The sequence below is a fragment of the Bufo bufo genome, chromosome 2, assembly GCF_905171765.1.
Source record: "Bufo bufo chromosome 2, aBufBuf1.1, whole genome shotgun sequence".
In the NCBI taxonomy this organism is placed as follows: Eukaryota; Metazoa; Chordata; class Amphibia; order Anura; family Bufonidae; genus Bufo; species Bufo bufo.
In genome coordinates this window covers 422,948,614-422,970,762 of record NC_053390.1, presented here as the reverse complement: position 1 = coordinate 422,970,762, position 22,149 = coordinate 422,948,614, and the positions used below count along the sequence as shown (strand labels likewise).

Here is a 22,149-nt window from a genome sequence, read left to right as displayed (position 1 = left end):
TTAGAACAGAGGCTATGACCATAGCAATTTGTTTCCTTCGCAATACTCCGTTCAAACTTCTAGTCATTAGGGAGTACTTGGCATGGAAAAGATTGAGAATCACAGGTTTAGGGTATGTTTTTTCTTTTTTAAGCAAGCTCTTCCCACCAACATATGACATAACAATAGCGCTCCATATAATGCCATTCATCCAGAGGGAGGTCCCCAGTTCAGTTCCCCTTTGCCCGAGATGGGAGAAGGTGAGGGAACAACTACTATTAAAGAAGAGAAAAAAAAAAAATGCTCTTGTTCTAGTGGACTTGAGCTGTCCATGTAGTATAGCAGAAGCTTCCCCCAGTGAAACAAGCTGTCTACAAAGGATAGGAGATGTTGGACCCATGGCAATAGCTTCCGGGTTGTCTTCTGAGATAGACTCTCAGGTGGACAGTCATCTTATATCTGGGCCAGCTTTATACCAGTTTAAACTGATGGAAGCCAGTGCTCCAAAAAATTTACAGTTAACAGACCTATTACAGAAAAGCATTTTCTATGGTTATCACATTTACTTACAAGGTCTGCTCTGACTGGTGGTTGTTTGGGTTAAATCTATACGACGGAAGCTGTTCTATATCTGCTTTTGTTAATCCTCGTGGTTTAGCCTCACCCAACCTTTCAGCAAGATTTAGCAATGCCTGGAATGGAAAGGAAATGTGTTACTAAACAACAAAATGTATTTTAAAAAGGGTCGGAGGGGAGACATTTGGAAATACATGTTAGCAACAAGGATATTTAAAAATCTTCAACAACTACTCAAAGGGTTTGGTTTTGATAGCAAAAAGTAAATGTCTCTGAATACATACACCAACCTCATAGTTTTCCACCTCTCCATCTTCTACATCCAATTCGAAGCTAAAGGCTGGTCCCACAGTAGGAGGCACTGGAAGCATTGATCTTAAAAACAAAAAAAACACAACAGGACATTAAATTATCTTAACACAAAGTATCATAGTATACAAACATGAACAGAGATTTAAAGGGTAACAAACAAATTCACAAATTTAGATCAGTAGGGTCCCAGAAGTGCTTAACGTTTGACCATGTGGCTGTTTTTAGCTCTCTCCTTAGAGAACAGGACTACTGGTATATGGACCTGGACTTTCAATGCATCCGTTCTCCACTCTGCTCCAGTCTCCAAGAAAACAGAGGTAAAAGGGGCACAGTGCTCAGCTGAGTGATTCTACCCCCTTGTTCCAACAATCTACGGAGGTCTCAAAACCCACTGACCTGTCACTATAACATTATCCTCCCCCTATTGTAGGAAAACAATGCACAAATTGATCTATGCAAACTACCTCCAAAAGTTGATGCTTTGGTGAAGGGACAATGTTCCTCAGAGTCTGTCATGCAATGGTTGAGGATGAGGGGGATTGGTTAGGGCATTAACCCCTTAAAGCAGTGCTTCTCAATTATTTTCTGTCATGCCCCCCCCCCTAGGAAGAAGAAAACATTTCGCGCCCCCCGCGCGACTGTAAATAGTATCATTTGTCTATAAAATTGTTATAAGTACACCTCTGCATAACACTATCCTTATTAACGTATAAGAGAATAAAAAAAGAAAGAAATGTGGATCGGACACACACTTATGGGGGGGATCTGTGGATGACGGACACTTATGGGGGGATCTGTGGATGACGGACACTTATGGGGGGGATCTGTGGATGACGGACACTTATGGGGGGGGATCTGTGGATGACGGACACTTATGGGGGGGGGGGGGATCTGTGGCTGGCACTGTTACAGGGGGATCTGTGGCTGGCACTGTTATATATGTGCCATCCACAGACCCCCCACCCCATAACAGTGCCATCCACAGACCCCCACCCCTTAACTGTGCCATCCACATATCCCGTGTTCCCGCCGCCGCCGTTTAAAGTTATTAAACATGCCCCCCTCACTCCTAATAGTACCGTATATCCGAATTTCTTCTGTATAATGCCGGCAGGCGGGTCCCTCAGTGATGTCACTTGTCTGCGCCGCCTGCTTCATTCATAAAGCAGGCGGCGCAGGCACGTGACATCACTGAGGGACGCGCCGGCCGCCCGGACTGCCGGCATTATACAGAAGAAATTCGGATATACGGTACTATTAGGAGTGAGGGGGGCATGTTTAATAACTTTTAATTCAATAATACATTTTATATTAGTATACCGGAGGGAGCGGTGGGGCAGGGCTATAGTACAGTGACCCCACCGCCCCACCGCTATTGCCGGCCCCCAGCTCCTCCTCCCAGTCCCTCCCCCGGCCCCAGCTCCGTACAAAGTGTCCAGCGCCTGCGCCGGCCTCTGATCAGACGGGAGATGAGCGCTTCCACAATGGAAGCGCTCATCTCCCTGCCGCATATTACACTGCGAGCTGTCGGCCGCCCGGCGCCCCTGTTGCTATGGCGCCCGCACACCCCAAAGGCCGGCCCTGAACGAGCCCCCCTTTACGGAGCCTGGCGCCGCCCCCTGGGAGGCGCGCCCCACCATTTAAGAAGCACTGCCTTAAAGACACAGCAGAGTTTGATACTTAAAGATTGGCGTTTAATTTTGTTTGATCTCTGTATTTCAAAAGCCATCATTGTTTTCTTTTTCCGTTTAAAGGGAACCAGTCACCACCATAAGGCCTCCCTAACCCTCCACAGTACCTCACAGCTGAAGTCATCAGGTCTCCAACAATGCCTTTGTCTGATGGAAAGCTTTGCCAAAAAACAACTTTGTTCATCCCCGACAAGCATATGCAAGCAAACTCGGACTGGCCTACAGGGGAATCCCAAGGTGGGCCCCTAGTCTCCCACCCCCTGCACAAGTGGCACATACAGTACAGACCAAAAGTTTGGACACACCTTCTCGTTCAAAGAGTTTTCTTTATTTTCATGACTATGAAGGCATCAAAACTATGAATTAATGTGGAATTATATACATAACAAACAAGTGTGAAACAACTGAAAATATGTCATATTCTAGGTTCTTCAAATTTGCCACCTTTTGCTTTGATTATTGCTTTTCACACTCTTGGCATTCTCTTGATGAGCTTCAAGAGGTAGTCCCCTGAAATGGTTTTCACTTCACAGGTGTGCCCTGTCAGGGTTAATAAGTGGGATTTCTTGCCTTATAAATGGGGTTGGGACCATCAGTGGCGTTGAGGAGAAGTCAGGTGGATACACAGCTGATAGTCCTACTGAATAGACTGTTAGAATTTGTATTATGGCAAGAAAAAAGCAGCTAACAGTCTATTCAGTAGGACTATCAGCTGTGTATCCACCTGACTTCTCAACGCCACTGATGGTCCCAACCCCATCTATAAGGCAAGAAATCCCACTTATTGACCCTGACAGGGCACACCTGTGAAGTGAAAACCATTTCAGGGGACTACCTCTTGAAGCTCATCAAGAGAATGCCAAGAGTGTGCAAAGCAGTAATCAAAGCAAAAGGTGGCTACTTTGAAGAACCTAGAATATGACATTTTCAATTGTTTCACACTTGTTTGTTATGTATATAATTCCACATGTGTTAATTCATAGTTTTGATGCCTTCAGTGTGAATCTACAATTTTCATAGTCATGAAAATAAAGAAAACTCTTTGAATGAGAAGGTGTGTCCAAACTTTTGGTCTGTACTGTACATATATTCAATGTACAGCACCTCAACCAGCCTATGTTCATATAAAAAAAATTGGTAGATTTAAAAAAACAACCAAGTTCATCATTATAGACACGATCCAATAGTGGAGATGACATAGCTACAGAGGAGGGGCAGCAAGTGTCCTCTTTTCCCAGGGACCGGACTTCACAAATTCACTACAGGGACCTCCATAATCAATCATCTTGCTGCTGTGTAAGGAGGCAATAACTGAACGTATCCGAACGGTGGGCCCCCACAATAAGTTTTACTGGAGGGCTCTAGGCACCTCAGTCCAACTGTGTATGCGAGTGGGCTGCTTGAAGTCAAGGGGTAAGTGTTCTTGACGCTCCAAGTCAACCAAGCTGCTCTGTTCTCCTGACTTTTTCCCTGACTGGCGCAAAGCTCCCGAGATCCCACGCATGCGCCGTTCTGTTTCCTTTTGACTCCCGAGAGTAAGACTCTGAAGAACGGCGCATGCATGGGATCTCAGACACATTGCATTTGAAGAAAAAAAAGCACTGAGGCGTAAATCAAGTGGAAAGAAACAGGATGTGGGCACATCAAGTCCCCTGCGCCCTTAACTTTAAGCAGCCAATTTGCATACGACATATGGGATGAATAAAGTTGATTTTGGCAAACTTTTCCATTTGATAAAAACAGGCAAACACATTGTTGGATACATGATGGCTATAGTAGTGAGGTACTGAGGGCGGTTGTAGAGGCTTTACGGTGGTGACAGGATCCTTCTAAGACTTATTTTATGTAGGAAAAGTTACATTTTAATAATGGCACGATTTTGCGGTACTTCAAGTGAATTGTACACTGCTCAAAAAAATAAAGGGAACACTTAAACAACACAATGTAACTCCAAGTCAATCACACTTCTGTGAAATCAAACTGTCCACTTAGGAAGCAACACTGAGTGACAATCAATTGCACATGCTGTTGTGCAAATGGGATAGACAACAGGTGGAAATTATAGGCAATTAGCAAGACACCCCCCATAAAGGAGTGGTTCTGCAGGTGGTGACCTGACCACTTCTCAGTTCCTATGCTTCCTGGGTGATGTTTTAGTCACTTTTGAATGCTGCTGGTGCTTTCACTCTAGTGGTAGCATGAGACGGAGTCTACAACCCACACAAGTGGCTCAGGTAGTGCAGCTTATCCAGGATGGCACATCAATGCGAGCTGTAGCAAGAAGGTTTGCTGTGTCTGTCAGCGTAGTGTCCAGAGCATGGAGGCGCTACCAGGAGACAGGCCAGTACATCAGGAGATGTGGAGGAGGCCGTATGAGGGCAACAACCCAGCAGCAGGACCGCTACCTCCGCCTTTGTGCAAGGAGGAACAGGAGGAGCACTGCCAGAGCCCTGCAAAATGACCTCCAGCAGGCCACAAATGTGCATGTGTCTGCTCAAACGGTCAGAAACAGACTCCATGAGGGTGATATGAGGGTCCGACGTCCACAGGTGGGGGTTTTGCTTACAGCCCAACACCGTGCAGGACGTTTGGCATTTGCCAGAAAACACCAAGATTGGCAAATTCGCCACTGGCGCCCTGTGCTCTTCACAGATGAAAGCAGGTTCACACTGAGCACATGGGACAGACGTGACAGAGTCTGGAGATGCCGTGGAGAACGTTCTGCTGCCTGCAACATCCTCCAGCATGACCGGTTTGGCATTGGGTAAGTAATGGTGTGGGGTGGCATTTCTTTGGAGGGCCGCACAGCCCTCCATGTGCTGGCCAGAGGTAGCCTGACTGCCATTAGGTACCGAGATGAGATCCTCAGACCCCTTGTGAGACCATATGCTGGTGCGGTTGGCCCTGGGTTCCTCCTAATGCAAGACAATGCTAGACCTCATGTGGCTGGAGTGTGTCAGCAGTTCCTGCAAGACGAAGGCATTGATGCTATGGACTGGCCCGCCCGTTCCCCAGACCTGAATCCAATTGAGCACATCTGGGACATCACGTCTCGCTCTATCCACCAACGTCACGTTGCACCACAAACTGTCCAGGAGTTGGCAGATGCTTTAGTCCAGGTCTGGGAGGAGATCCCGCAGGAGACCGTCTGCCACCTCATCAGGAGCATGCACAGGCGTTGTAGGGAGGTCATACAGGCACGTGGAGGCCACACACACTACTGAGCCTCATTTTGACTTGTTTTAAGGACATTACATTAAAGTTGGATCAGCCTGTAGTGTGTTTTTCCACTTTAATTTTGAGGGTGACTCCAAATCCAGACCTCCATGGGTTAAAAAATTTGATTTCCATTTTTTTTTTTTGTGTGTGATTTTGTTGTCAGCACATTCAACTATGTAAAGAAGTATTTTAGAAGAATATTTCATTAATTCAGATCTAGGATGTGTTATTTTTGTGTTCCCTTTATTTTTTTTGAGCAGTGTATAAATTTTAAGACATATTTGGGGTGAAAAAAAACAAAAACAAAAAAAACTGTCCCACCAGTGTTTTTAGGGTTCCCTTTTACAGTGTTCACTGCACGGTAATAATGACAAAAAAAAAAAAAAAAAAGATTGCTTTGTGTCACCATATTCCAAAACCTATAACTTTTTTATTTTCCTGCTGACTGAGCTGTGAGGGATCATTTTCTGTGGTGTGAGCTAGTTTCTATTGATACAAGGTATTTTTTTTATTCATTTTTTTTAACAATGTTAAAGCTGATTTTCTTTCGTACTATACACTGTAATATTACATGCCAGGAACCAAATGGAGGACAGAGGACTCACTCTGTCTAAGGCCTCATGAACACAACCGGTGTGTTTTGCGGTCCGCCACGGACAGCCATTGATTCAACTGCCTATTCTTGTCCGCAAAACGGACAAGAATAGGACAGGTTACTTTTTTTTTGCGGACCACGGAACGGAGCAACGAATGAGGACAGCATACGGAGTGCTGTCCACATCTTTTGCAGCCCCATTGAAGTAAATGGATCCGCATCCAAGCCGCAAAAACTGCGGCTCGGATGCGGACCAAAACAACGGTCGTGTGCATGAGGTCTAACTGCTAAGATGCTGGCTGCGGTCACTACTGAGTCATCACCCACAAGTGATGGTGCAGGCCCAGCTCCTGAACCAGCGCCATCACTAAGGGCTCTTTCACACTTGCGTTGTCCGGATCCGGCGTGTACTCCACTTGTTGGAATTACACTCCGGATCCGGAAAAACGCAAGTGTACTGAAAGCATTTGAAGACGGAACCGTCTTCAAAATGCTTTCAGTGTTACTATGGCAGCCAGGACGCTATTAAAGTCCTGGTTGCCATAGTAGGAGCGGGGAGCGGTATACTTACAGTCCGTGCGGCTCCCGGGGCGCTCCAGAATGACGTCAGAGCGCCCCATGCGCATGGATGATGTGTCCATGCGATCACGTCATCCATGAGCGTGGGGCGCCCTGACGTCACTCTGGAGCGCCCCGGGAGCCGCACGGACGGTAAGTATGCTGCTCCCCCGCTCCCCTTTACCATGGCTGCCAGGACTTTAGCGTCCCGGCAGCCATGGTAACCATTCAGAAAAAGCTAAATGTCGGCTCCGGCAATGCGCCGAAACGACGTTTAGCTTAAGGCCGGATCCAGATCAATGCCTTTCAATGGGCATTAATTCCGGATCCGGCCTTGCGGCAAGTCTTCAGGATTTTTGGCCGGAGCAAAAAGCGCAGCATGCTGCAGTATTTTCTCCGGCCAAAAAAACGTGCCGTACCGGAACTGAAGACATCCTGAACGGATTTCACTCCATTCAGAATGCATGGGGAAAATCCTGATCAGGATTCTTCCGGCATAGAGCTCGACGACGGAACTCTATGCCGGAAGACAAGAACGCAAGTGTGAAAGAGCCCTAAGATATTCTATAATGTTACTGAGTGTTAATGCGTTAAAGCCTTCACACTTTATCCTAATAAACATTAGAATAACAAGAAATAAAATAAGGTACCGATAGAAGAAAAATATGACTGACTGCAGGATCAGACGACACAGGGCTTTTTGTTGTCAGTTACCATGGAGACACAGGTCAGCACACCAGTTATAGAAAAACAACAGCAGGAATTTTATAAGGAAGGCTTCAATTAGATGTTTTAAAACTGCATTTTGCGGAACAAAATTGCGGACCCATTCATTTCTATGGGGCAGCATGATGTGCTGCCCGGATCCGGAATTGCGGATCCGCACTTCCGGGTGCGCAATTCCGATCCTGAAAAAAATAGAACATGTCCTATTCTTGTCCGCAATTGCGGACAACAAAAGGCATTTTCTATGAGAATGCCGGCGATGTGCGGTCCGCAAAATGCGGAACGCTCATCGCCGATGTCCGTGTTTTGCGGATCCACAAAACACACACGGACGTGTGAATGGACAATAAATGTGGAGATTGCCTTTAAAAGGGAATCTGTCACATCTTTACTAAGGGTAGAATAAATTGTTGACAGATCCCCTTACCAAAACGGGTGGATGACTTAAACTGATCCACTTTTGCTGCAGATCATTAGAAAAAAAATACAGCAGCAGGGGGTGGGGAGAGAAAGGAGCTCATGAATATCATGACTCATCAGCATGCGCTGGAGCTTTTAGAAAGCGTAAAACTGGTGATAGATTCCCTTTAAGCTAATCATTTTTTTGGTTTAAAGGCTTAGCTTTAGGATAGGCTGTCAATATTAGATGTCTGGGGATCGTTTAACCCATTCCTGACATGCGCTGTACATGTGTACATGTAGAGTGCATATCAAGTCTTTAAAGGGGTCATCCAGGAATTAAGATGATGAAAATAAGTAAATATTACTTTATTATAAAAATATATTTCCAAATAACTTTCATTGGTTATAAATGACTCGTTTTGTCTAGGGAGCAATCATTCGGAGAAATAAAATGGCCGCCGTCCTATTAGTACACACAAAACCTGTCCTAATCACAAAGATGGACAAGTTACTTCAGAGCACTGAGGTAAAGAGCTGCCTCGTCCTCCTCTCTGCTAGTCAGAGATTATGATCCTGAATACAGTTTAATATGATCTTCAGTTGAATCTCTGTAGGAATGGCGTTCATGAGTAGAGATGAGTGAATTTCATATTTTTAAATTCATTCACGCTTAGGTTTACTGGTAAAAGGTGAATAGCGTTATGGATTCCGTTACCACGGACCATAACTCAATTCTATGACGGAATGCCTTTAGAGGCATTCCGTTATTCATTCCGTCATAATAGAAGTCTATGGGCTGCAAAACGGATCCGTCCCGTTTCCGTTATGCATGGGAGTCCTCTCCTGCGAAACAGGACGGATCTGTTTTGCAAGCCATAGACTTCCATTAAGACAGAATGAATAACGGAATGCCTCTAAAGGCATTCAGTTATGCATTCCGTCATAGAATTGCGTTATGGTCAGTAGTAAAGGAATCCATAACGCAATTTACATTTTACCACTAAACGAAGTGTGAACGAATTTCATAAGCGGAAAGTCGCTCATCTCTATTAGAGAACATTAGTGATCAAACAGCATCATGAAAACCAAGGAACACACCAGACAGGTCAGGGATAAGTATAAAGCAGGGTTAGGTTATAAAAAATATCCCAAGCTCTGAACATCTCATGGAGCACTAATCAATTCATCATCTGAAAATAGAAGGTGTATGGCACAACTGCAAACCTACGAAGACATGGCTGTCCACCTAAACCGACAGCCCAGGAAAGGAGAGCACTAATCAGAGAAGCAGCCAAGAGACCCATGGTCACTCTGGAGGAGCTGCAGAGATCCACAGCCCAGGCGGGACAATCTGTCCACTGGACAACTATTAGTTGTGTACGCCACAAATCTGGCCTTTATGAAAGAGTTGCAAGAAGAAAGCCATTTCAGAAAGCAATCCATAAGAACTCCCGTTTGCACTTTGCCACAAGCCATGTAGGGGACACATCAAACATGTGGAAGAAGGTGCTCTGGTCAGACGAGACCAAATTTGAACTTTATGGCCTAAATGCAAAACTTGGCCTAAATGCTCTGTGTGGCAGAAAACTAACTCTGCACATCACCCTTAATACACCATCCCCACCGTGAAACATGAGGTGACACCATCATGCTGTGCGCATGCTTTTCTTCAGCATGGACAGGGAAGCTGGTCAGAGTTGATTGGAAGATGGAGTCATCTAAATACAGGGCATTCTTGGAGGAAAACCTGGTAGATGCTGCAAAAGACTAGACTGGGGCAGAGGTTTTCCTTCCAGCAAGACAACTACACTAAACATACAGCCAGAGCTACAAAGGAATAGTTTAGAGCAAAGCATAGTCATGTGTTAGAAAGGCCGAGTGGCAAGAGTTGAAAACTGCTGTTCAGACGCTCTCTATCCAGTCTGACTGAGCTTAAACTATTTTGCAAAGAATTGGCAAAAATTTTAATGTTTACATGTGCAAAGCTGGTGGAGACATACCCCAAAAGGCTTGCAGCTGTAATTGCAGCGAAAGGTGGCCCTACACAGTATTGATTCAGGTGGGGCTGAATACAAGTTATCGGTTATACAGAGGTGGCCTAATTAGGTGACTTTTGAAGGCAATAGGTCACACTGGATTTTATTTAGGGGTATCAAAGGACAGGGGGCTGAATACAAATGAACGCCAGTTTCCAGATCTGTATTTATTAAAAAAAATTAAAAACCAGGTATAGTTTTCTTTTCACTTCACACATACTCGCTGCTTTGTGTTGTTCTATCATAAAATACCAATAAAATACATTTAAGTTTGTGGGTGTAACATGAAAAAAATGTGGAAAAGTTCAAGGGCCATCAGTACTTTTTCAAGGTACTTTATATGAGTAACGTGTGTCCGTTGGTTCAACAGAGGTACATTCTAGTGTACATGAAATACTTACAGAACATAAGGTAAAAGGCTTGGATGGTAAGGTGGTGGTGGTATTGGTTGTTGTGATCGGTATCTGCTACGACCAGTTAGTCTTCGAGGCATAAATGGAGGATAGGGCTGAAAGTAATAAAGTAAAATACATAATGCTTGCGTGATGGATGATAACACACTGCTATGAAACATATCATTAACCAAAATTTTTCTAGCTCATCCCGTGTATTTTTATGTAAACATTAGTGCACCGAGCTGGATGCATCCTTGCAGACCACAACTGTCACTTGAAAGCAGGCAACAACTATATTTCTAGTACAACTTTGTAGAATACAGGTAATTGAGAAGATTCACTTACAACTCCAAAAGAAACCTCCTGGTGCAAAGGATCGTGAGTGATGAACTGTAACGGTGCAGAGGGTTGTAAGGTGGGCGCGTGAGCAGGTGGAGGATACGTAAATCCTCCTACAGGTAGATGCTCACCCAACAGTTCCACTTCATTCTCTATTCTCTGCAGAGGCTGTAAAATCAGAGCAAGAAAAAAAAAAACTGGATCACATGGAGGGAAACAAAACAAAAAACTATGTCCTACAAACGTTACATTTTTTTTTTTTTTTTTAACAAAAAGTGGTGCATTTACTATAGGTACTTGGCAATTATTAGGACAGTTCCAATAGGGTGCCTTATAGTGTTATTGGTTATTCTAAACTATTGAACTACACAGAGCGAGATATGTTTTCCACTGTGGGAGATTTATATGTGAGCAGACAAACTTCCTCATTCCCAATCACAGCTACTCTGTAGGACCAGGTAAAGAGACCACAAGCTTTCCTTCTTGAGAGAGTAAGATAGAATGTCACCTCACTCCTTCTCCCCGCAGACTTTTGTAGACTTTTTGATGGGTAGCTCTCTCAAGTCTGAAGTGGAGAAAGAGGCCCGTTCCTCTGATAAAATGTATTGAAATTTATTATGTTTACCTCCATCAGTAAGGGAATGTATTACCGTTATACATTTTATTAACTAATACCAGATTATATTTCACTGGTTGAGAAATTGAACCATCTTTCCGTCAATTAAAAAGCACATGTCACTAGTATTTACAAGACTATAGTAGCTCCTATGGGCAACTAAGACAGTTTTCCTTTACACCAGTTTTGATAAAATCTCCCCCTGTAGGTTTTAGTGCACTCGCCCCATAATGGGAACTAACAGGAACCATTAAACCCAACCACTTTGTCAACCCATAGTTCGGATAATGAGATGACTGCTAGAAGGTGGTCTCTTCAGGTCAGTAAGTGTCAACCTATTATGAAGCTCAGGGGTCAGAAAGAAAACTGCAGGATTTCAGAATTTTCTCCTTAAAAAAAAAATATATATTATATTTGGGTCAAGTGAAGATTATAGCCATCTGGAATATTTATTATAATCATTGTTCTCACAGAAAATATTGTCAGGTGTTAAGAAATTAAGTGAAATAAATTAAAGGGAACCTGTCAGCACCAAAATGGACCATAAAATGCAGCAGTACCATAAAGCTGGTGATATCAGGTTTCTAATGATGTTCTTGTGTAAGCTTTTATTCCCCCGCAAGTTGTATGCAAATAAGGTTCTTTAAGTCACGGAGGCAACAGCTTTCACGCCTGAAGTCAAGCTCACCGTGCCACCTTCTCGCCCCCTTTGCATTTGATTGCATTTCAGATTCCATCCTAAGATTTCGTGCATGCGCCGTATGATCTTGTTACTGGTGTCTGCGCACTGATCCCCACTGTAGTGCACTTGGCTTCAGCAGGTCAATGTGCAGGCTTCTGATCCTGTAACCGACGCTGATGCGGCATAATGTTCGCTGAAGTGCTTGCTCACGCGAGTCTGCACCTGCAGGTGCCAGAAACCAGATCATACGGCCATGCATGAAATCTCACCTGAAATAATCCAGAAGACCATCAATCAAATGAGAGGTGGTGGTAAGGGGGCGCGGTGACCTTGACTTAAAGCATGAAAGCCGCTGCGCCCTCTACTTCAAGAACCTCATTTGCATACGACCTGCAGGGGAATAAAAGTAGTTTTTTCGGCGATCATGCACCTCAGACATCTTGCACAAGAACAATAGAAACCGGATGTCAACAGGTACTGCTGGCGGTTTATGGTCCAATTTAGTGGTGACAGGTTCCCTTTAAAATAATCCAGAGAGAGATGAGCTTTACTCGATCCAAAAATTCCTGGAAAACTTGAGGCATAAATAATATACAGCACTTTGCTTACCGATCGAGACTGTTGTGTCTGGAAGGGCACAAATTGGCCAGGAGGGGGAAGATGTGCATGGTGATGCGGGGAAAGGTGAGGTGGATGTAACAGGAATGGATCGCTGGAAAGGAGGGGAGGGAAAGCAGCATAGGGAACTGGTAAATGTTGAACCGAGCAAGCTTGAAGCATCTGTAGATGGAAAACAAAGAAGATAAAATCTAATTGTACTTTGCAGGAAAAAAATAAAATTAGTGCTATGATTTCAGAACATTAACCCACAATACTTGAGAATTCATTCTATTAACTCAAAGAATGCAATCCATCTAAGGGATCAGGCACACGAGCGTGTGCCACCCACTTAACACTGCCCGTGAGTTGATTGCATTTAGTAGACACAGCTCATCCGGTGTGAAGTCACTGCATCACAGTGATTTATAATGCAGTGAGTTCCTATCTGACTGGACCACCTAATGTGAGTACCCATAGACCCGCAGGAGATTACTGAATCATAAAATTACTACAATGCAGCGAGTTGAGGTAAGCGGAACTGCCATTTGTCTTGAAGACGCAGTCAACACATGGGCCATGCTTGCTGGGTGACACATGGGCGTGTGCATGAGTCCTGAATACAAAATGTTTAATTGTGTCTACAGTAAAGTGTGATAACATGTGCAATATCCTTTATTAAAGATATTCGTTTCCTGAAAATATTTCAGCTTTTAATTTTTGCAACTACATTGATTTAGGAACCAATTGTTCTTTTAACTCACCCCCCCCCTCCCCCCCATCCTCAGGGCTAGCATTCCCACCAAGTAGTCACATTTGTCATGCATTTAAAGTACAGTATTTTGAATTTGTAGTATTTATCATAACCAATTGTATTCGAAGAGGAATTTCTCCCCGAAATGCGTTAATATCTGTTGGGGCAATAAAGAATCCTTCCATAGTTGGCCTCTGACTTCTACGTTTCCTACAGAGAGGTCCTTCAGCCTTAAACAAGTGCAACCTCACTCACAGGGGCACAAATTCCCATGATATTGGTTTCCTAGCTTAACAGTAGTAATGTGAAAAACGAGTAAGGTTTTAAAGGGGTTGTCTGGGCTATAGCTACTGATGACCTCTCATAAAGATAGGTCATCAATACCAGATCAGTGGGGGTCCGACATACAGCACTGACACCGCAGCACCAGAGACTATACTGTGTATGGAGCTCAGCTCTGTAGATGGTGTAGGGGCCGTTCCTGGGTACTGCAGCTCAGCTACCATTCAAGTGAACGCCAGTGCCAGAAACGGTGTACATAGCCATCTGCTTCCACTCCATACACTATAGCGTCTGGTCATGTGTTTGCCTAAAACAGCCAGGTGTCTGATCCACACAGATTTGATACTGATGACCTATCCTGGGGATAGGTCATCAATATCTGTAGCCCAGACCACACCTTTAAGTAGATATTAATCTGTTTATGCATCATTACATGGATGAAATTCCCCCAAAGTTTTTCCACATCTTTCCCACTGACCCTCGTCCTCCAAATGTTAAAACTGGTCATTAGTGTACAGTGGGTAGTATTACTGTCTTTACCCATGAACAGTTTTGAAGATGGTACTACACTCATTAGTAATGTTGGAGTGGTCACTTACTGGAGGAGGCACGCTGCAGACTGGTAAGTGCTGCCCACTGAAGACCACAGAACAGCCTGGAACCTGTTGTGCACTGCAGGCAGGGATGTGCTGTCCAGTACAAAGGGGAATTCCATGTGGTGCTACAGTCGTGACAGTGTACGAAACTGGCACTGCGCCCTGGTGAATCTGGAAGAAAAATGACCACAAATTTCCATTATTTGAGACTGCATTCAGTTTGTCAGGTCTTTCTATCCATGTGGGATCAGCATCTCAGTTTACAAAGTAAGCAAAAAAAAACAACAACAAAAAAAAAAAAAAACACACAAAGAATTCACACCCAGCACCTCCTAGCAACTATCAGTACAAAATAGATGGCACACAAATGGTTTCTATGTGGTGTCAGCTTATTTTACTGACAGACTGACTTGAATGGGCCAGTCCTTTATGAAAAGCAATGCTACGATTTTCGGTGACTTTTTTTGTCGCCGACAAGGAGTACAAACATGTGAATTAGCCCACTGACTAATGTATCAGTATTCAATCCGGGTGCTGTTCTACATTTGTCTGAATCAGCACTTCGGGCTCTCTAAAAATATGTCAGTATTCACCGCCTGGAACACAGACGAGTCCTCCAATTTTTCATCTGAATCAGTCCTAAGAATACACTGGGTATAGATGGAGTTAAAGGGGAAAAGGGAAAAGTGGAGAGGCTGTCTGAGATGACTTCAATTCTGAATCTTGTATTCACTCCATACAGGCAGACACCAGTCGCTGACACAGGCTGTTAGATACATCAGACCTGGAAACCATAGCTACAATTGTCTGGAGTTCTGCTTAACGCCAGGTCTTTGCTTACCAACAAGGGTTGGAAACTTGTCGTTTTTATTTTTATTACTGAAATAGTATTATGAAGCATCTCTGCTGGAAAGACTGGCATCAACCTAAATGTAGTGACTATTAAAGGGGTATTCCCATCACAGACAATGGGGGCATATTGCTAGGATATGCCTCCATTGTCTGATAGGTGCGGGTCCCACCTCTGGAATCAAGCACCTACGCCGAGAACGGAGCGGGGAGAGTGGTGGTAGGAGGACACCAGGATTCCCGGGGTCTGGCAACTGCCAAGTGCTCTCCCTATACAAGTGAATGGGAGCGCACCACAGCTATTTTCGGCGGTCCCATAGACATGAATGGAGGCCAGCTGCGCATGCACAGTGCACGGTCCGTTCTCGGTGTAGGTATGGGTCCCAGAGGCGGGACCTGCACCTATCAGATAATGGAGGCATATCCTAGCGATATGCCCCCATTGTCTGTGATGGGAATACCCCTTTAACTCAAAACCTATGGGTTGTGACCCTGCTGAAGATTGTTGGCTGGTGATCCTGCCCTAAACGTATTACAAACAGATCTATCTATATTGACCATAATCTGAACTAAGAAATCAGTGCAATACCCAAAGAAGGTATATCTGTCTCTTTTTCTCTTTTCAAAAAGCAGTTTTATTAGTATTTATAAAAAAAACTATTAAAATACAATTTGAACTTACACACTTCCATCAGAAAGGGCTATGTTTTTAAAGGGGTTGTGCAGCTTTGAGGGGGTTTTGGAAACCCCTTCCCCCTTGTACTGAGCAGACCAGAGAAGGGAAGCATACTTACCTGCTTCCAGACTCTAGCTCCTGCACTCTCTGGCCTCCACTCAGGTCCCTGGATGTGAACTTCTAGTTTTAAGCTGTTGCAGCCCATCACTGGCCTCAGTGGTGACCTGCTCCCCTTGCTTTATGTCATAGGATCACTTGATGTAAGTGGAGTAGGTTACTGCTGCATTCAGCGATTGGCTGCAGCAGCACGATACCAGAAGTTTACACCTAAGGACCTGAGAGGAGCAGTGGAGGCTGGTGAGCGCAGGAGCAGGCAAGTATGCTTTCCTTCACAGGTCTGCCCAGAAGGAACCACCACAAACATGCACAACCCCTTTAAGCTCAATATTGATAGAACACTTGCTATAACAGTAGATTAGTAAAACTGGGATGACAGCTCTATTATTCTCTTGACAAGCGTAGATAAAGATAACCAAACAAAAGTATTGCACTTATCAGTGTGATGTGTGATACTGAGTCACTTCCAATGGGGGGGGGGATACTCTCTCTGGTCACAGGTCACAGTGAGTAGTCTAACTGAGAAAATCAAGTGAGGCTGTTTGCCGTGCTAAAATTCAGTGGAGGAAAAACAGTGGAGGAAGTTAAAAAGCCAGGACAGGAAGTAGAATACATGGGGTACTTTCAAAAATTCTATCCAGAAATCCATATACCTTTGTTATTAAGAAAGAAAACACACACACACACAAAAAAAAAAAAAGAGAATATGAATTGATCAGTGGCAAGAAGCTGTTCAGGGTTACCGCTGGTCCCCAGCTCTGAACTTCCTGATTGATATGGGGGCACTGACTCGGTACTCGATTGAAAGCAGAGACACACAGCACTCTGACGAAGTCATTGTGCCGCTTGCCTATGCATATGCCAAGGCTGCTATCAAAGTATTTTCATTAGGAGTTTCAGCACAGAGGGACGCTGGAGCGAGCGGCCAGTGATGGGAGTCGTGTAGAACAGCTCCAAGGCTAATGTGTATGCCTGGGGGCTGCTCTACACAGACCAGGGGCATTGCTAGGGTCTCAAAAGATCTGGGGCCCAAGCCCCAATGAATATGGCCCAGTTCTCTAAGTCACCACCCCCTCCCCCCCCCACACATCGCATTTTGCTGTACTTGCTATACAGCAGCACATACCTGTCACATCCAGGGCCTCCCAGGTGACGTCTGCTCTGATGTAGCTCTTCTCCGTCATCCTCTTCTCTCAGCAGCCTCGTCTCTGCAGAGCGAGACAGACATCTTGACTTCCTCACATTTCTATCATCATCCCCCAAAGTGTTATCTTGCTGCTCGCTGTGCTCCCCAATACCCCCATAGTAATACTGCCCCCTACAGTGCCCCCAACCATTATAATGCTCACCAAGAGTGCCCCCATTAGTAGAAGAGCCCTCCAGTATTAATAATAACCTCACAGAACCCCCAGTAGAAATAAGGCCCCCCTATTGTTCCCCAGTGGTAATAAAGTTCTCTACAGACCCCTTAGTAGTAAAGTAGTAATAAGGCCCCCCCCCATAATGCTCTTAGTAGAAATAAGGTGGATTTATAAGTCCCTCCTATAGAGCCTCCAGTAGTAATAAGCATGCCTAATGTCCCCTGGATTTGCAGTGCCCTCAGTAGTTATATTCCTCCCTCCACCATATAGTCCCATGTAAATAACAACATCACACCATCTCTCCTGCCCCCTCCAAAATACAGTCCTATGTAAATAACATAATCCCCTCCCACAGCCTGCTTTAACATACAGTCCCATGTAAATAACATTATCCTGCCCCCTCCAACATTAAGTCCCATGTAAATAACATCACTCTCTCCCACAGCCACCATCAATATACAGTCCCATGTAAATATCACTCCCTCAAACAGCCACTATCAACATACATCCTGTGTAAATAATCTGACCCCCTCCAACACACAGTTCCATGTAAATAGCATCCCTCCCTTCAGCCCTAACATACAGTCCCAGTTAAATAACGATAACTCCAAGCACTGCTCTGCCTCACCCTTCACTTACCTCTCCTTATGTAGCAGACATCACCACAGCTTCTTCCCCCAGGACTTCTGTTCACTGCCACCCTCTCCTGCACTAGTCACGTGATGGTGACATCATCGCAGGTACTTCTCAACCACTGCCTGTTTTACTGGTCACAAGACTAGTGATGTCACCACATGTCCTTCAGCTCTTCCACTGCATTCGATTAAATTGTATTGCCATCCTCGGCAATACAGTTGGTATCTAAGCAGGCAGGCAGGACATTCGGGGCCTGGGACAAAATATCAGGGGCCCAGGCCCCAAATGTTTTAACCTAGCAACGCCCCTGACAGACTGATGCGAAGTGGCACGGAGATGGAAGCTGGTGTGCATATGTGTGTGCTCCGTTGATCTCGGCCTCGCTTTCGCGCACTGCGCCTGTGCAGCCATCACTGCTACAGTCCAGTATTGGCCATATCCCCTGACAACAAGCATGCAGAAAAGTTTCAGAAAAAAAAGAAAAAAAAAAAGTGAAGTGGCATCTATTGAATATTTAGGTATGCTAGACCGATTTAATCAGGTAAGACAACCCCTTTAGGATAACAAAAAACACTGAATGCTGAGCAATTTCTAGACCTACTAGTGAAAGGTGATATAAAATAGGATTAATGGAAGCCGAATGTAATATAAATGAATACCTGCTCATGAATGTCAACCATTACCGCATTCTGCTGTTGTGCATGTGCCGCAGGATGGAGCATACGTGGGGATACATTCGGTGGGTGAAAAGCCCTGGGTTCTTCTACTGCTGGCTGCTGACCATAGGAAAGGTGATGATAATTTTCATCTTGGCTAATGGAATTGTGACGAGAAAGTCTATCCCTTCGTCCTCTCTGTCGCCTGACTGGAGGGCTATGAAAATAAATACATACATTTTTTTTTCAATGTTGTAGTAAATAGGAAAAAAAAAATACCGTATATCTTGCTTTTATACAAGTAAATGCACCAGTCTTCACAATATAACCTGTTTACGGTAATGCAGACAATATGATTTGGGTGATGTGATCCTCCCAACTGCACCCAGCTCATGGAAATAAAAATGTGGACTCTATAAAATAAACCCGCATGCTGGCCTGAATATGCATGTTCATCGATTTGCATGAAACGTTGTTACAATACGGTCTGGAGCTCCGTACAGTGTTAGAATGTATTTGCTCCGATGAGCCAAAAGGTATTACTTCACGAAATCTCTCGAGACTTCGGGTAATAATTTCTGAAATTAATTTCTACTGTAAAAAACCTTTGTACCGAACTCTGGTTCGGTTCCAGTTCGGTACAAAGGTTGTTTACAGTAGAAATTAATTCACAAAGTTATTACCCGAAGTAAAAATGTCCAGCTAGGTCAAAAGACGATATAAAGAAGGATCATGAAATCGACAGTGTTCCAGCAGAAATGACCCTTTAATATATAACTTTTAATTATTTCTAATAAAACACTATCACTAACGTGATTCACCAGTGAAAAAACTGTGAAAACTCATATTATACAATGATATAAACTGTAAACGGGATAGCCGACCAAGGATAAGGCTAAAGAGGTTTGGTGTACATACGGCAGGACTAAGGGGAGTGTTAGATAAACTAAGCTGTCCCTACACTCACCCTGAGTAAAGCCTCAGCCCAGGGACGTCCCCTGATGGTGGAGACTCCCCGTCCTCGTACCTGGACTGACTGCCCTAGGTATACCCTCCTCTCAGGTAAAAGATAAATACCCGGCTCCCCCGTATAGATAACGGATATTTACTGGGTCACAGTGGATTGATAACTGAAAAGACCACAGCCCACCAGGATAAAGAGACTGAAGAAAAAGTAAAGGTGCAGAGGAGATAAATCCTACAACACCGTGATGAGAAATCTAAAGAGACGTCACGATGCTCCAACGTCACCAGGCTATTTCTCACCACTACCCCGACGCGTTTCCCCTATTGCTAGGTTCATCAGGGGGTCAAACAGCAGTCATAGATAAACCAGTTTATCTATGACTGCTGTTTGACCCCCTGATGAACCTAGCAATAGGGGAAACGCGTCGGGGTAGTGGTGAGAAATAGCCTGGTGACGTTGGAGCATCGTGACGTCTCTTTAGATTTCTCATCACGGTGTTGTAGGATTTATCTCCTCTGCACCTTTACTTTTTCTTCAGTCTCTTTATCCTGGTGGGCTGTGGTCTTTTCAGTTATCAATCCACTGTGACCCAGTAAATATCCGTTATCTATACGGGGGAGCCGGGTATTTATCTTTTACCTGAGAGGAGGGTATACCTAGGGCAGTCAGTCCAGGTACGAGGACGGGGAGTCTCCACCATCAGGGGACGTCCCTGGGCTGAGGCTTTACTCAGGGTGAGTGTAGGGACAGCTTAGTTTATCTAACACTCGCCTTAGTCCTGCCGTATGTACACCAAACCTCTTTAGCCTTATCCTGGGTCGGCTATCCCGTTTACAGTTTATATCATTGTATAATATGAGTTTTCACAGTTTTTTCACTGGTGAATCACGTTAGTGATAGTTTTTTATTAGAAATAATTAAAAGTTATTACCCGAAGTCTAGCGAGATTTCGCAAAGTAATAGCAGTACTCCAGAATAAAAAAAATACCTAGTAGCCATTGGCTCCTGAACTGAAAAATTTAGGAGCCAAATTAAATTTTGGTATCGTGACAACGCTACGCCGATCAGATTGGCGTAGGGTTGTTTCGATACCAAAGTTTTGATTCGCTTTCGTCACCATAAAAAAGTATTGCGATACTCAATACCATGCAAAAAAAAACAAACAAAAATAAACTGCATGCATTTCGCATTTTATGAAACGTTCGGCCCATAATAGAACAGTCCTATCCTATTTTTTGGGGTGACAAGGTGACTAAAAATGACGAATGCTCACCGCATAGGAGATATTTTTTAATAATTTAATAGTTTGGACTTTTCGGACGCAGCGCTATGTAATATGTTTATTTATTGTTTATATATTTTATATGTAAAATTGGGAAAGGGGGGATTTAAACTTAATATTTTAGGGTACTTTCACACTAGCGTTTTTCATTTCCGGCATAGAGTTCCGTCACATGGGCTCTATACCGGAAAAGATGTCTTCAGGTCAGTCTTTTTGACTGATCAGGCAAAAGATAAAACCGTAGAATGCTGCGGTTTTATCTCTGGCAAAAAAATAAATAAATGAAGATTTGCCTGAATGCCGGATTCAGCATTTTCCCCTGTAGGAATGTATTAGTGCCGTATCCGGCATTCAAAATACCGGAATGCCGGATCCATCCTTTCGGTTGAACCGTGCGATTTTCACGCATGGTTGCTAGGATGAAAGTCTATTCACTGTATTACTTGCCCTTATAACAACATGGTTATAAGGGAAAATAATAGCATTCTTTAATGAAGAATGCGTAGTAGAAGGTCAATATAATAAACATTGGTGGCGCAGTGCGCCCCCCCCTCCCTAGTATAATAAACATTGGTGGTGCAGTGCGCCGCCCCCCCCCCCCCCCCAACACCCCAGTATAATAAACATTGGTGGCGCAGTGCCAATGAGGGTTAAAAAAAATAAATAAAATTAACTCACCTCCTCCAATTGATCGCGTAGCAGCCGTTCTCCTGTTCTTTCTTCAGGACCTGTCAAAGGACCTGTGGTGACATCACATGATACATCACATGATTCATCACCATGGTAATGGATCATGTGATGGAGCTCAGTGACGTCACCACAGGTCCTGAAGAAAGAACAGGAGACCGGCAGCAACGCGATCAATTGGAGGAAGTGAGTTAATTTTTTATTTTTTTAACCCTCATTGGCACTTCCCACTGCGCCACCAATGTTTATTATACTGGGGGGGCCGCACTCAATGTTTATTATACTAGGGTGTTGGGGGGGCGCACTGCGCCACCAATGAAGATAACTGACCTGTTAATACAAATACAGGAGGCGGGTGCTGGAATCAAATAGCGGCACCCGACCTCTATGACAGGGAGCTGCGATCAGCGGCAGTTAACCCCTCAGGTGCCGCTCCCTGTCAGAGGTCGGGTGCCGCTATTTGATTCCGGCACCCGCCTCCTGTATTTGTATTAACAGGTCAGTTATCTTCATTGGTGGCGCAGTGGCCACAGCCCCTCCCCCTGTCCCTCTTCTTATTGGCC

The 22,149-nt window shown here is 44.3% G+C and overlaps 1 protein-coding gene across 8 annotated transcripts in view; it reads right to left on the bottom strand.

Annotated features, from left to right (window-relative positions):
• RNF38 (ring finger protein 38) overlaps nt 1-22,149 on the bottom strand; it is a 374,424-nt gene that overhangs the window by 4,011 nt on the left and 348,264 nt on the right. For 7 of the 8 annotated variants that reach the window (XM_040417366.1, XM_040417368.1, XM_040417374.1 and 4 more), the window contains 7 exons: nt 18,654-18,867; nt 14,359-14,526; nt 12,736-12,906; nt 10,835-10,996; nt 10,496-10,602; nt 840-930; nt 550-671 (listed from right to left, as the gene is read on the bottom strand). In XM_040417366.1, coding sequence (XP_040273300.1) covers nt 550-671; nt 840-930; nt 10,496-10,602; nt 10,835-10,996; nt 12,736-12,906; nt 14,359-14,526; nt 18,654-18,867 — 1,035 coding nt within the window. The remainder of the gene's footprint in view (nt 1-549; nt 672-839; nt 931-10,495; nt 10,603-10,834; nt 10,997-12,735; nt 12,907-14,358; nt 14,527-18,653; nt 18,868-22,149) is intronic. The other variant, XM_040417367.1, reaches the window with a different exon arrangement.